The following is a 14,191-nucleotide window of genomic DNA, read 5'->3' as shown; positions in this document are numbered from 1 at the left end:
ACAGGGGCCAGGGGCCACCCACAGAGCAATGACAGACCCCAGCCAGCCTGTGGGCGCCTTCCTACCTGTGGAAGCCTCCTCCCTCTGGCCAGTGGCGTGTCCCTGTCTGTTCCTGGCCTGCCTGCAGCTGGGCTCAAAAGTACCCTCCCAGGGAGAGGGTGCTCAACCGGCGCCACCCCTCCAGGTCCCAGGTACCCGCTGGACCCGTTTGACTGCCTGCCCCGCCCCCTGGGCCAGCCCCACCAGGATGAACACCAAGCCTGTCTTGGCCAGATGTTGGGGGCGGTGGAAGGGTGATGGCACACGGTGGGTGGGCTTGGGCCCACCCCACCCTTCAGAACCTGATGAGTCTTCTACCAGAGTCACCAGCCTGTGGCCCTGGGTGGGTCCCAACCTGTCCCCAGCAGCCTGATGACACTGCATGGACACTGGCAGAAGTGAACCCGTACAGCCCACAGAAACTGGGTGTGCAGGCCCAGGGTGCAGCCACAACCAGTGTAGCCGGGGAGGTAACCAGGAGCACAACCTAGCCAGTGTGAAACCACCCCACACTCCAAGAGGGGGATGAAGCTAGGGGTCTGAAATCGTGTGCCCTGAACAGCTGAGCTTTCCTCCTCTCCCCAGTGCTACTTCAAGGTGACAAGCCTCTCAGGATGGTCTTGTGACTACCCAGACCTCACAGGCACCCAAGCCACCCATCCACCCAGACCACAGCAACATCTCATGTGCCACGCCCTCAGAAGTTATGGATAACCCCATCTCGTTTCCAGTACCTGCTGGGACACTCCAGGCAACCTGGCCTGCATCCAGTGCCCCACCTGCTAGCCCTGGGGTGCCATGGTTCTGAGTCAGCAATACTTCCAGGTCCCCACAGGCCAACAGGTCAGGAAGGTGAGCAGCTCCCAAGGCCACCAGGGCTATGCCACCCACATCCCCCCACCGAAGACAGACAACAGCACAGGTGGCTGGGGCTGCCCCAAAGGGCAGACAGGTTTATTGGGCAGCAGCCGGGAAAATCAGCGGTTGGACTTGGCCACACGCTCCAGCTCGTCCTTCTTCTTAATGGCATAGGAGTTCGAGGAGCCCTGCAAGGAGACACACAGTTAGCTCTGAATTCTGAAGGACCCCCACAAATGCCCAACTTAAGACCCCCCAACCAGAGTGCCCTCACCCACCTTGGCAGCATTGATGAGCTCATCTGCCAGGCACTCAGCAATGGTCTTAATGTTCCGGAAGGCAGCCTCACGAGCGCCTGTGCACAGCAGCCAGATGGCCTAGGAAGACAGCAGGGGTCAGGCTAGAAGGACAGACTGTGGTCCTCCAGCACCCTGGGGCCACTCCCAACTGATGCTGCCAGCCACGTTGTCTCCCATAGGCCCACTGAGACAAGAGGTGGTGGCATCATGCCTGATTTGCAATCAGATAGAGGGTCACAAGAGCAAGTGTCCAGACACACACACACACACACACAGGCTGAAGTTGCGTCCCCAGTGACAGGAGATTGAGACCTGCCTCAACAGCAAACTGCTAGACGGCCGGGCACGGTGGCTTGTGCCTGTAACACTTCGGGATGCTGAGGCAGGAGGAACACTTCGGCAGGGAGTTTGAGACCAGCCTGAGCAACTTGGTGAAACCCCACCTCTACAAACAAAAAAACCAACGACAACAAAAAAGGCGGCCAGGTGTGGTGGCTCATGCCTGTAATCCTAGCACTTTGGGAGGCTGAGGGGACAGGATCATTTGAGACCAGGAATTCAAGAACACCCTGAGATTCCATCTCAATTATTTCTAAAAAAAAAAAAAAAAGGCAATATATTTGCTTTTAACTTGGACCCAATTGACAATGCGCCACTATAAAGGGCATTCTGGCATTCTGGGGACAGATGCTAAATGGAACAACGACTATTGCTGTGAATATAAATTCCTTCCTGGGGGTGACGACGGGGGTAGATCATCTTTGTTTTTAAAGACACCTGCTGTGTTCAGGGAAAACACAATCGAAATGTCTGCAACTGATTCTCAAAATGTCCAAGAAAAAAAAAAAGTACATATACACACACAGTGTAAAAATATACACCCAAAGGAAAGAAAGAAGACCTCTGCCAAATGTGTTCCCGAAGAGGACCCAGAGCCTGGATCAGCCCCTATGCAGGGTGGGAATCCAGGAAGGCTTCCTAGAGGAAGTGATGCTGCAGGTAAAACATGTAGACAGAGAGGAGCCTTCCTGCCCCAGGCAAGACCCCACCCACTCCCGTGGCTGTGTCCACCCTGCCACGTGCATAAGCCCCAGGCTCACCTGGTTCACACGGCGCAGGGGGGACACATCCACAGCCTGTCGTCTCACAGTCCCGGCGCGCCCAATGCGTGTGGAGTCCTCCCGGGGACCACTGTTGATGATGGCGTTCACCAGGACCTGCAGAGGGTTCTAGAGAGAAGGGGGATATGAGCCTGACATCCAGCACCATGCATTCCTCCCCTTTTCTCACACCTAAAACAAGAGTGACCACACCACACAGGGGATAAGCCTGACATACACTCCGTGGGGCTTTGGGGTGTACTGAGGGCACAGCCTGCCCTCACCAGGCCACAGAGCCCTACCTCGCCTGTGAGCAGGTGTATGATCTCGAAGGCATGCTTGACGATGCGCACAGTCATGAGCTTCTTGCCGTTGTTGCGGCCGTGCATCATCATGGAGTTAGTGAGGCGCTCCACAATGGGACACTGAGCTTTGCGGAAGCGTTTGGCGGCATACCGCCCTGCACTGTGAGGCAGGTACTTGGCATACTTCTCCTTCACTGCAATGTAATCCTGGGGCAGCAGGGAGCAGGAAATGAAGGGAAAATGGTCAGGAGCAGCATGGGCGTTGGCCAGACACCAGAGGAGAGATCAAGTACCCATTCGGGGTAGTCCAACAGCTGTCTGGGATCCTGGTATGCCTCAACAGGAGACTTGGATGTAAGCCCCATCCACCATGAGGAAAAAAACCCTGAACAGGTGACTTTACCAAGTCGCTAAAAAGTACACTTCCTTCGTAATGAAAGAGTGGGAATCTAAGGAGACTAGATTTTGGACCAGATAATTGTCTGGGGGGCTGTCCTGCACACTATAGGATGTTTAACAGCCATCTGGTATGCCACTGGCAACCCCTTAAGTTTTTTTTTTTTTTTTTTTTTTTGAGTCTCTCACTGTCACCCAGGCTGGTGTGCAGTGGTGCCATCTTAGCTCACTGCAACCTACGACTCCGAGGTTCAAATGGTTCTCCTGCCTCAACCTCCCGAGTAGCTAGGATTATAGGGGCCTGCCACCACGCCTAGCTAGTTTTTTTGTATTTTAGTAGAGACAGGTTTCACTATGTTGGCCAGGCTGGTCTTAACTCCTGGCCTTGTGATCCACCTGTCTTGGCCTCCCAAAGTGTTGGGATTACAGGCGTGAGCCACGGCGCCTGGCCTACTTTTTTTTTTTCCCCCCCTTGAGACTGAGTCTTGCTGTCACCCAGGCTGGAGTGCAGTGGCGCAACCTCGGCTCACTGCAACTTCTGCCTCCTGGGTTCAAGTGATTCTCCTGCCTCAGCCTCCTGAGTAGCTGGAATTACAGGCACGCGCCACCAAGCCCAGCTAAATTTTTTGTACTTTTAATAGAAAAGGGGTTTCACTGTTTTGAGCAGGCTGGTCTCGAACTCTTGACCTCAAGTGACCTGCCTGCCTTGTGCTCCCAAACTGCTGAAATTACAGGCATGAGCCACAGTGCCTGGCACCACCCCGGTCAGTTTTCACACCTAAAAATGTATCCAGACATTGCTAAATGTCCTCTAAAACAGGAAACCAACCACCCCAGAGTAGGAACCACAGTTTTTTGGTTTTTTGTTTTTTGAGATGGAGTCTCACTGCCTTCCAGGCTGGAGTGCAGTGGTGCAATCTTGGCTCACTGAAACCTCCGCCTCCCAGGTTCAAGCAATTCTCCTGCCTCAGCTTCCTGAGTAGCTGGGACTACAGGTGCATGCCACCATGCCAGGCTAATTTTTGTATTTTTAGTAGAGCTGGGGTTTGGACATGTTGGCCAGGCTGGTCTTGAACTCTTGACCTCAGGGATCCGTCCGCCTCAGCCTCCCAAAGTGATGGGATTACAGGCATAAGCCACTGCACCTGGCTGAGAACTTTTTTGTTTTTGGGTTTTTTGTTTGTTTTTGAGATGGAGTCTCACTCTGTCACCCAGGCTGGAGTGCAACGTTGCAATCTTGGCTCACTGCAACCTCCACCTCCTGGGTTGAAGCAATTCTCCTGCCTCAGCCTCCCAAGTTGCTGGGATTACAGACACGCGTCACCATGCTCAGCCCAGTTTTTTTTTTTTTTTTTTTTGAGATGGAGTTTCGCTCTTGTTGGCCAGGCTGGAGTGCAATGGCATGATTTCAGCTCATCCCAACCTCCACCTCCCAGGTTCAAGCGATTCTCCTGCATCAGCCTCCTAAGTAGCTGGGACAACAGGTGCACGCCACCATGCAAGGCTAATTTTTGTATTTTTAGTAGAGACGGGGCTTCACCATGTTGGCCAGGCTGGTCTCAAACCCCTGACCTCAGATGATCTGCCCACCTCAGCCTCCCAAAGTGCTGGGATTACGGCGCCCGGCCCAGAACCACAGTTTTAAAACAATCATTTAACAAGTCTTCTTATACTTACATAGCCATCCCCACACAAAAATCTAGAAAAATGCCAAAAAGTTAACCTTGAGTATGTAAAGGGGAAGAGAGGAGCTATGTGCATTCAAAGGAGACTGCTGTTGATAGTTCCATTACAAAATGTACCCAAGGCCATTCTATCACTTGCCTCTGAGAATATACACAAAATACCTGTTTCTACAAATACAAGGAATGATGGGAAAAGAACACAGGACACTGAAACTCTCAGTACTATTTCATAGTCTGGCTGCAAGAAAAAAAAAACTCACAGTCTCGTGAAAGGCATTCACGCAGGGCTTTCACTATGCAGCAAAAAATTGCAAACACCAAATTCCCCAGGAAGGGTTTGGCCCAACAGTGGAGCCCTGCACAGGTGTTTAAAATACAGTGAACTCCCATTGATGTTTATTTCCCTAGTGGAACAGGCACTTAACAAACATTTAGTAGATCAAGGAGTTCGAGGCCAGCCTGGCCAACATGGTGAAACCCTGTCTCTACTAAAAAGACAAAAATTAGGCAGGTGTGGTGGCATGCACCTGTAGTTCCAGCTACTAGGGACGCTGAGGCAGGAAAATCACCTGAACCTAGGAGGTGGAGGTTGCAGTGAGCCGAGATCGTGCCACTGCACTCCAGCCTGAGTGACAGAGCGACTCCATCTCAAAAAAAAAAAAAAAAAAAAAAAGTAACAGTGGCCAATGTGGCCCACAAAGTCTAAAACATTATCTGGGCCTATAATGAAAATGTTTGTGGGCTGGGCGCAGTGGCTCATGCCTATAACCCCAGCACTTCGGGAGGCTGAGGCAGGAAAGTCGCATGACCCCGGGGAGGCAGAGGTTGCAGTGAGCCGAGATCGCACCACTGCACTCCAGCCTGGGAGGCAGAGAGACTCTGTCTCACAAATAAATAACGCCAGGCATGGTGGCTCATGCCTGTAATCCCAGCACTTTGGGAGGCTGAGGCAGGCCGATCACCTGAGGTCAGGAGTTAAGAGACCAGCCTGACCAATATGATGAAAAAACCCTGTCTCAACTAAAAATAAAAAAATTAGCTGGGTGCGGTGGCATGTGCCTGTAATCCCAGCTACTTGGGAGGCTGAGACAGGAGAATCGCTTGAACCCAGGAGGCAGAGGTTGCAGTGAGCCAAGATCGCACCATTGCACTCCAGACTGGGCGACAAGAACGAAACTCTGTCTCAAAACATAAATAAATAATTAAAATGTGGCCGGGCAGATCACGAGGTCAGGAGTTTGAGACCAGCCTAACCAACATGGTGAAACCCCGTCTCTACTAAAAATACAAAAATTAGCCGGGCGTGGTGGTGTGCGCCTGTAATCTCAGCTACTTGGGAGGCTGAGGCGGGAGCATTGCTTGAACCCGGGAGGCGGAGGTTGTGGTGAGCTAAGATCATGCCATTGCACTGCAGCCTGGGCAATAAGAGTGAAACTCCGTTTCAAAAAAATAAATAAATAAATAAACAAACAAAAAATAATAATAATATTTAAAATGTTTTTGAACCCCCCGAAATAAACCCCTGAAAGAAAGAAAAGCCAAGATCTACAAGATATTCAGAGTGAAAAACAAGGCTGAATTATCCATTAGGCATAGTGCCTAAGTCCCCTGACATCTTTACAGACAACAAAAAAGTTTTCATTCTTTATAAAACAAAAGGTAGCAGGTTTGGTGGCATGCATCTTTGGTCCCAGCTAGTTGGCGTCTAAGACAGGAGGATCCCCTGAGCCCAGGTGTATTGAGGCTGCAGTGAACTGTGATCACACCACTGCACTCCAGCCTGGGTGACAGAGAGCGATCTTATCTCAAAGATAAAACTTTAATGATTAAAAAAAAAGACGAGGAAAGTGAATAAAGTGCAACCCAAGTTGTATTCATCTTTATATCAATGCAGTCACAAAATATAATTTCAAACACTTTCTTTTAATGGAGGAAGGGCTCACAAAAGCTAAAGTTCTTAATGCCCACAAAATTCTTAATGATGCCTTCATGTGGAGGAGAAAAAAAGGGTATGTGTAAAACCGTACGGAGTAGGAACAAAGTAGGACAACTCACACTTCCCAATTGCAAAACTTAATACAAAGCAAGAAAGTGTGGTACTGGCATACAGACAGACATATAGACCAATGGAATATAACGGAAAGTCTGTAATGAAACCCATACATCTGGGCCGGGCGCGGTGGCTCACGCCTGTAATCCCAGCACTTTGGGAGGCCGAGACGGGCGGATCACGAGGTCAGGAGATCGAGACCATCCTGGCTAACTTGGTGAAACCCCGTCTCTACTAAAAATAAAAAAAAAAAAATCAGCCAGGTGCAGTGGCGGGCACCTGTAGTCCCAGCTACTCAGGAGGCTGAGGCAGGAGAATGGTGTGAACCCGGTAGGCAGATCGCGCCACTGCACTCCAGCCCGGGGAACAGAGTGAGACTCCGTCTCAAAAAAAAAAAAAAAAAAAAAAATCTACGGCCAGCTGATTTATGACAAGTGGCCAAGGCCATTCAATTGGGGAAAAAAAAACATCTCTTTAGGAGATGGTACTGGATAACTGGATATTCACATGCAAAAGAATGACACTGGATGTTATGTATTTTACTACAAAAACAGTAACAAAAATACCATATGTGAGATGTGATGCTCCTTCTGGTGAAGGAGTCCTCTCATGACAGAAGTTGTAGTCATCTTTGAACAGGACGTAAGAGCAGATGTGGTAGATGTGGTGGTCAAGGGATCCCTTCTTTACCTGTTATGATCTCTATTCTTGACTTAATGGCACAGCAACAAGTTTGATGTGTGCCTTCCTGGAATAATGTCCGCCCCCGGCCAGGAAGGCCAATCACCAAGTTCCCCTCACCTGCAGGGAAATGTCATTGATCTGCACATCATCGGTGCTCCACTTCCCAAAGAGCTTGATGTCTGGGGTCTCTGCCACCGCTGGTGCTGCTGTCTCCCACTCGGTCATCCTGGGACAGGGTGATGACAGGAAAAAAACGTCAGAGCCCAGCTAGCATGCAGCAAAGGCGCACTCATTCCCAACTCTGAGGCTAGCCGCCATCTAGCGATGAACTGGGGGGTCGCAAAGGACCAAGAAAGGCCGTGAACGTGTTTTCAAGCACTAGAAAAATTACTCAGCTGTCAGCAAGAAGCATCTGTCTTTCACCTAGAACCCCTGGGCCCAAGACTTGGCAGCCACCAGTCAACAGCTGCTCATTGGGACCAAGGTATAATGGCTCAGCAGATGCCATACGTCCTTACACTGCATGGGCTGTAATTCAAACCACAACCTCGCGATTTACATGGTCTTTGACCCAAGTCAACATTCCGTCTCGGACTGTTTCTTTGGCCGTGAGGCGGGACCGTTACATGACATCAAGGACCACGGTAGGTACTGTGTGGCACAATCAACCCAAAGGTTTCGATTCTTGACCGACAGTATGAAGGCTCTAGGGGCTGCTATTACGGGGGTAAAGTTACACAGAGCAAAAGAGGGCATCGTGTCCCTAAGAAATGGAAACTTCCTATCTCAGAGTACAACCGCATAGTTCAAACCAAGTTCCCCAAGCCCCGCTATGGGGAAAAGCTAGAAGCGGCGGAGCACCAGAAAGAAGTCAAGAGTAACTCGGCCCGCGCCCGTTTCTTCTACATTTTCTTTTCCAGAGACAGAAATGAGACCTAATGAGAAAAGGCCCAGGCCGCGGGGCACTATCCCCGAAAGACCATGAACCGTCCCTAGGATCCCCGGCCCCGCGGCGGTCTCACCTGAGAACACAGCCTGAGCGTCTCTGTCACTCGGCGTAGACCACGCGCCGCCCTGGCACAGACAGGAAGAGGCCGCGCGCCGCGGGCCAACACTTTTAACTGGGAAGAAAACTTCCGGGTCAGCACGGGTGACGCTTGCGTAAAAGGCCATCGTGTCCCTATAGACCAATCCGGAGGAAGGTTGTAGAGGAACCTTTTGGGCTAGACGGAATGGGTGCAGCCCAAGCGCATGCGCAGTTGCAGAAGCGGCCCTAGAAGCGTGCCTGGCGGATGTCCGCTACCCCGTAGTTGCCCTGTCTTGTGGGCGCCTGCAAAAGCGCAGAGATTTCCGTGAGACCAACGCAGCCATGTCTAATAAAGAAAAAAGTCCGGCCAGCGCTCGCTTCTTTGTTCAGCTGCTGACCTTAAATCCCACCTGCCGCGGGAGTAGCCAGTTCAGTTCCCTCTGACTCCTCGCCGCGGCCACAGCCGCCTCACAGGCACGCGCCTGATGCGGACCTGGGTTAGCGGAGTGAGGCCCAGTGGTCACCGCCGCCCTCCGCAGGTCCAGGTTGCCGTGCGCATGTGCCTGCCACACGCGGCCCCTCCCCCACCGCCCGGCCCAGGAGCACCACGCTCGCGAGTCCCGGATCCCGAGCCTCTGGCTGGGCCTGTTTCCCTGCTCGACCTTTCCTGCCATACCACGCTGGGTTCCCTCACAGCCTCCGCGCCCTTCACCTCTGCTATGCAGTAATCTCGCCCGTGGAAGAGGGGAGACCGCCGGCACGAGGGCCCGGGGTTGCGGCGGCGGGAGCAGCGCGACCCGTCTCTGGGTGGAGCGCGGAGGTAGCCTACAGGCTACGCGCGGTGTCCGGGAGGAGGGGGTCGGCAGGTCGGGGACCCTTCGTGTTTGTCCTTGTGTCCTCCACGGCCGGGGAGCCCGCGCGAGGGGTTGCAGCCCCCTGCCCTCAGGGCTCACGTCACGAGGCCCTCGTGTCTGCAGACCTGGCTCTCAGGGGTGCCTCTTGAACTGGCCGACCTCTCCAAGGGCCAGAAACGTAGGTTTCTGGCCAGAGGTTGAAAGGAGGGATGGAAGATTTAGCCATGAGATGAAGGAGATGATTCCCGCCAGCACACAATCCCCTGCCCCCCAACTTCTGTTCCTTCCCCCAGCTGCCTCTGAACAGGTAGGGCCTCTGAACAGCTCAGCCCTGGCTGGGAGCAGACAGCGAACCCTCTCACAGGGCCTGAACTATTGCGTGGGATTGAGGACGTGGGCCTTCGACCCGGGGTCCTCATCCGTGCGTGGGGTTGGCACGGTAGTGAGTGCCCCAGCTCACTCTACTCACTTGGCCACCCTGGCAGCCAGTGTGGACAGTCTGCCTGCCCATGACCCCTTCATACCCCTCTGCCTGTCTCAGCCTCTTAGATCTAGGCTCATGAGCAGAACTGGGACTTTCCAGAAGTAGCAACTACTTTGACTGTGTCTCTGCCTGCAGCAGGCATAGACGTAACCTTTACGAGGCGACTCCAGGACCACCTGGGGCCGCCCTGTCTCTGATGCCCATCTCTGCCTCCAAGGGGGTATCCCTCCAACTCGGGATCCGAAGGGCCCAGCCACCTGACCCAGGTCCCAGGGCTGGGCCTGCCCCCTACTCCCATCCCTGAGGCATGCACATAGCAGGTGCCCAGCAGCTGTGTTTCTTCACTGCCTGACTGTAAAGGCTCTTCTTACCCCAATTCTGGGGCGTTTCTGTCCAAATATGCTGAGGACTCCCCACAGTGGGCCCTTGGACTGTGGTCAGTCACAGCTCATGAAAGGACACATGCCCTGAAGCTGGGCTGGTCAGGGGGTCAGACCTCAGCCTCTGGTGAGGGGCACGGCCGACTGCCACCGCCTAATGGCCTTTACCCCTGCCCTCCATCCTGTGCAGAGTAGCAGCCTTGGGGCTCCCACTGGGGTCTGTGTGGTTGCAGGAGGGGCTAGGTGGGCTTCTCCCTGGTCTTGAGTGAGGGGCATGGGGGGTGCTGGTTGTAGGGAGGGTGGGAGCAAACAGGCAGCACTCATCAGGACAGTGAGCCCACCCCTCTGAACCTGTTTTCCCCTTCAGTGTGGAAATGAGAATGCAATGAGGCAACGTCAATGTGAACCCTGTGGCCTGGCTACCATGGTCACTTGATAATGGACATCTTTATAGACCTCATGAGAATGACCCATCGTGCTGCAGAGGGCAGGTGCCCTCAAGTGTGGCGTGGTGAATACTGCAGAGCCGAGACTCATGCACCCCCTCCCCCGCCACCAGGTCCAGGGTGGTCCAGCCTCCCCAGGTCCCCAAGGTGCTAGGATAAGATGCAGAGTCTGACCTCATAGATCTAGGGCTGCTGGTGCTGTGTTCTTCAGACTGGATGAGGACCCCAGAGACTCTGCAGAGATCCACCTCACTTCTGGTACATTGTGTCCATCCTGAGTGGCCGGCCCCAGACTGGACTCCTCACTTCTGGGAAGGCACCCTCTGGGCCCTGCTGGGCCACCTGCCCACTCTCCAGGCAGTCACTTTGCCTGTCCACCCTACCAGCCACAGTCCTACTGTCAGCTGATCTTACATCCTTGTGATGGCTCCTTTTTTTTTTTTTGTGACAGAGTCTCGCTCTGTTGCCCAGGCTGGAGTGCAGTGGCGCAATCTTGGCTCACTGCAAGCTCCGCCTCCCGGGTTCATGCCATTCTCCTGCCTCAGCCTCCCGAGTAGCTGGGACTACAGGCGCCCGCCACCACGCCCGGCTAATTTTTTTGTATTTTTAGTAGAGATGGGGTTTCACTGTTAGCCAGGATGGTCTCGATCTCCTAACCTCGTGATCCGCCTGCCTCGGCCTCCCAAAGTGCTGGGATTACAGGTGTGAGCCACCGCACCTGGCCGTGATGGCTCCTTAATGCCTTTACTGGCACCTTGGTTGTCTGTTGAAGTCCCCAGCCTGATTATCAACTCGTTTGGAGTGTGCTGGATTCAGTCCACCCAGTTGCCTGGCAGAGCCAAGCCTGGCCCTGCCGCATCCCAAACTTGATCTTGTGCCCATGGCTGATACTTCATGGGCTACTTTGGCCCAGCCACTGTCTGCTTCTATGGGATGCCCACCTGTAATGGATTGAATGGTGGCCCCCAAAAAGGTAAGTTCATGCCCTAATACCCAGACCCAGCGAATGTGACCTATTGGAAAAAAATCTTTGCAGATGTAATTTAGTCAAGGATCCCAAGATGAGAGCATCTAGGATTAGTAGGGTGGACCCTAAATCCAATGACAAGTGTCCTTATAAGAGACAGAAGAGGGCCGGGCACGGTGGCTCATGCCTGTAATCCCAGCACTTTGGGAGGCCGAGGCGGGCAGATCACGAGGTCAGGAGATCGAGACCATCTTGGCTAACACAGTGAAACCCCATCTCTACTAAAAATACAAAAAAATTAGCCAGGCGTGGTGGCGGGCGCTTGTAGTCTCAGCTACTCGGGAGGCTGAGGCAAGAGAATCACTTGAACCTGGGCGGTGGAGGTTGCAGTGAGCCAAGATCGCACCACTTCACTCCAGCCTGGGTGACAGAATGGGACTCCGTCTCACACACACACACACACAAAGATTCTTAAGGAAATGTGGCCGAGTCATCCAGGATGCTTCAGCCACTGGGGTTTGCTTTCATGGCTCACCAGCACCTTCTCCCCTCCTGGGAACTGCCAACTTCCATTTCTCCTCTGTTCTTCCAGATCCTACAACCAGGATTCTGTGTTGGGGGCCAAGATGCCCTGCTGAAGCCTCTATTCCCTGAGGCTGCTTCGCAGTAAGCTACCCCAGGCCCTCAGGAGAGGTGTGAAATGGAGCAGAGGCCCTTTGCTGAAGACAGCATAGAGCCAGAGGGAGACCTCTGCGGAGGGATGGCCGGTAGCAGGACAACTCTCCTGGGTGCAGGGTCCCAGGCCTACAGACATAGAATGAGCCCCAGACTGGGGACCTGTGGGATTGGTAAAGTTGGACCCCTTGGGTGGGAGCCCCACTGGAGCTTCCTCTCCAGGTCCTTGCCTGATTCAGTCTCATTCCTGAAATCGCTCCTGTGTAACCATTGTCACAAGATGCTTCTCTGGTGCTGCCCCTGCATGAACCCTGCAGGGTCCACTTAGACAACAGGCTTGTGTAGAAGTGAAGAAAGCCTACAGACTGTCACAGCCCCCATAGCCGGTCCCCTCCAGACAAGTCCCCCGCACCTGTGCCTGCCAAGTGGTTAGGCCTTTCATTGGTGCTTCAAACTCCACTCCAGGGCTGCCAGTCACCCCATGCCAGCCCTGCAGGGACAAGGCCTTTGTGTGGTGGCCAGGCCTGTGGTACCACCAGAATCTTCACTCCAGAGGGAGGCCCTTTCTGTGCCTGGGAGTGGGAAGTTCTTCCACATGGGCTCAAGACTCCTCCAGTAGCAGTGCATCCACAGGTGTGAGAAATCCTACTTGTGTCAGGCCGGGTGCAGTGGCTCATGCCTGAATCCCAGCACTTTGTGAGGCCGAGGCGGGTGGATCATGAGGTCAGGAATTCAAGAACAGCCTGGCCAAGATGGTGAAACCCCATCTCTACTAAAAATACAAAAATTAGCCGGGCGAGGTCGTGGGCACCTATAATCCCAGCTACTCGGGAGGCTGAGGCAGAGAACTGCTTGAACCTGGGAGGCGGAAGTTGCAGTGAGCCGAGATCGCGGCCACTGCACTCCAGCCTGGGCAACAGAGCAAGACTGTCTCAAAAAAAAAAAAAAAGATAAAAAAAAAAAAAAAGAAATCCCACTTGTGTCCCAATTGGGGCCAGTGGCTGAACCTGTCAGACATCTGCACACCCACACAGAGCCAGCAGCTGCACTCCTTTCTCTGTGACAATTGTCAAGGCCTTCCCGTGCAACTCTCTTCAGCCACCAAGGGACCCACAAGGCGGGCAGCCCTCCAAGTGCCCTTCAGCCTCCTGCTCGCCCTCAATTAGCTTGGTAAGCCCTGAGTTTTGTACTTGGGCAGGGAGATAGACCTCTTGACAAGGCTTTCGATGTGCAGACACCCAAAGGATGGAGAAAGGGAGTGGAACAGTCCCAGCATCCCTGAAGCAGATGCAGTGGAGGCAGAAAGGTGGGGCAAACTGGGTCGTTACATGCAATATATGTGCTGGACTAGCCAACAAAATTAGATGTCCCTATTGAGGGCAGGAGCCACACAATAGATGGGGGCAAGAGCTGGGGGTTACAAACGGGTAGGAGGCGTGACCAGTTCATCCTACCTGGGAGGGCCCGTAGAGTCAGCAACACCCAAAGGGGCTGGGGAGGCTGTGGTTCCCCAATGGGGCCGCACGTGTTAGAATCAACTAGGAGCCGGACTAGGGGCCTGGCGCAGTGGCTCAAGCCTGTACTCCCAGCACTCTGGAAGGCTGAGACACGAGGATCGCTTGAGCCCAGGAGTTCCAGACCAGTCTGGGCAACATATGGAGACCCTATCTCTAAAATAAATAAATAAATAAATAAAAATAAAAAAACTATCCAGGCATGGTGGCTCCCACCTATAGTCCCAGCTATTCGGGAGGGTGAGGTGGGAGGGTCGCTTCAGTACAGGAGTTCGAGACCAGCCTGGGCGACATAGTGGGAGGAGGAAGGGAGGGGGAGAAGGAGGGGGAGGGAGAGAAGAAAGAAAATTAGCCGGGCGTGGCGGCGCGCGCCCCTGTTAACAGCTACTCTGGAGGCTCAGGTAGGAGGATCGCTTGAGCTCAGGAGG

At 53.5% G+C, this 14,191-nt stretch overlaps 1 protein-coding gene across 5 annotated transcripts; it reads right to left on the bottom strand.

Moving 5' to 3' along the window:
- Window positions 1-964: 964 nt before the first annotated feature.
- On the bottom strand, window positions 965-13,914 carry RPS5 (ribosomal protein S5). Of its 5 annotated transcripts, none has more exons than XM_063600683.1 (8): window positions 10,782-11,166; window positions 9,156-9,483; window positions 8,439-8,596; window positions 7,534-7,642; window positions 2,599-2,808; window positions 2,297-2,425; window positions 1,176-1,274; window positions 965-1,085 (listed from the first exon to the last, which is right to left on the bottom strand). In XM_063600683.1, exons 4-8 carry the CDS (start codon window positions 7,639-7,641, stop codon window positions 1,017-1,019), a joined length of 615 nt encoding a protein of 204 aa, XP_063456753.1. In that variant the 5' UTR covers window position 7,642; window positions 8,439-8,596; window positions 9,156-9,483; window positions 10,782-11,166; the 3' UTR covers window positions 965-1,016. The 5 variants fall into 5 exon arrangements, with proteins under 5 accessions (XP_063456753.1, XP_054959951.1, XP_054959952.1 ...); XM_055103976.2 differs by having other exon boundaries at window positions 8,439-8,746; window positions 10,782-11,148; XM_055103977.2 differs by lacking the exons at window positions 9,156-9,483; window positions 10,782-11,166 and adding an exon at window positions 13,704-13,914 and having other exon boundaries at window positions 8,439-8,746.
- Window positions 13,915-14,191: the final 277 nt, after the last annotated feature.

The sequence above is a fragment of the Pan paniscus genome, chromosome 20, assembly GCF_029289425.2.
Source record: "Pan paniscus chromosome 20, NHGRI_mPanPan1-v2.0_pri, whole genome shotgun sequence".
NCBI lineage: Eukaryota > Metazoa > Chordata > Mammalia > Primates > Hominidae > Pan > Pan paniscus.
Note: the sequence above shows the minus strand (reverse complement) of the source record. Positions and strands in the feature narration are given on the sequence as shown.

Excerpts from the sequence above, each read along its gene's own strand:
- RPS5 (XM_055103977.2), bottom strand. The coding sequence starts at position 7,641 with ATGACCGAGTGGGAGACAGCAGCACCAGCGGTGGCAGAGACCCCAGAC. Across the intron at positions 2,809-7,533 it reads TCAATGACATTTCCCTGCAG|GATTACATTGCAGTGAAGGA; the intron begins GTGAGGGGAACT and ends CTGCTGCCCCAG. Across the intron at positions 1,086-1,175 it reads AGCTCATCAATGCTGCCAAG|GGCTCCTCGAACTCCTATGC; the intron begins GTGGGTGAGGGC and ends GTCTCCTTGCAG.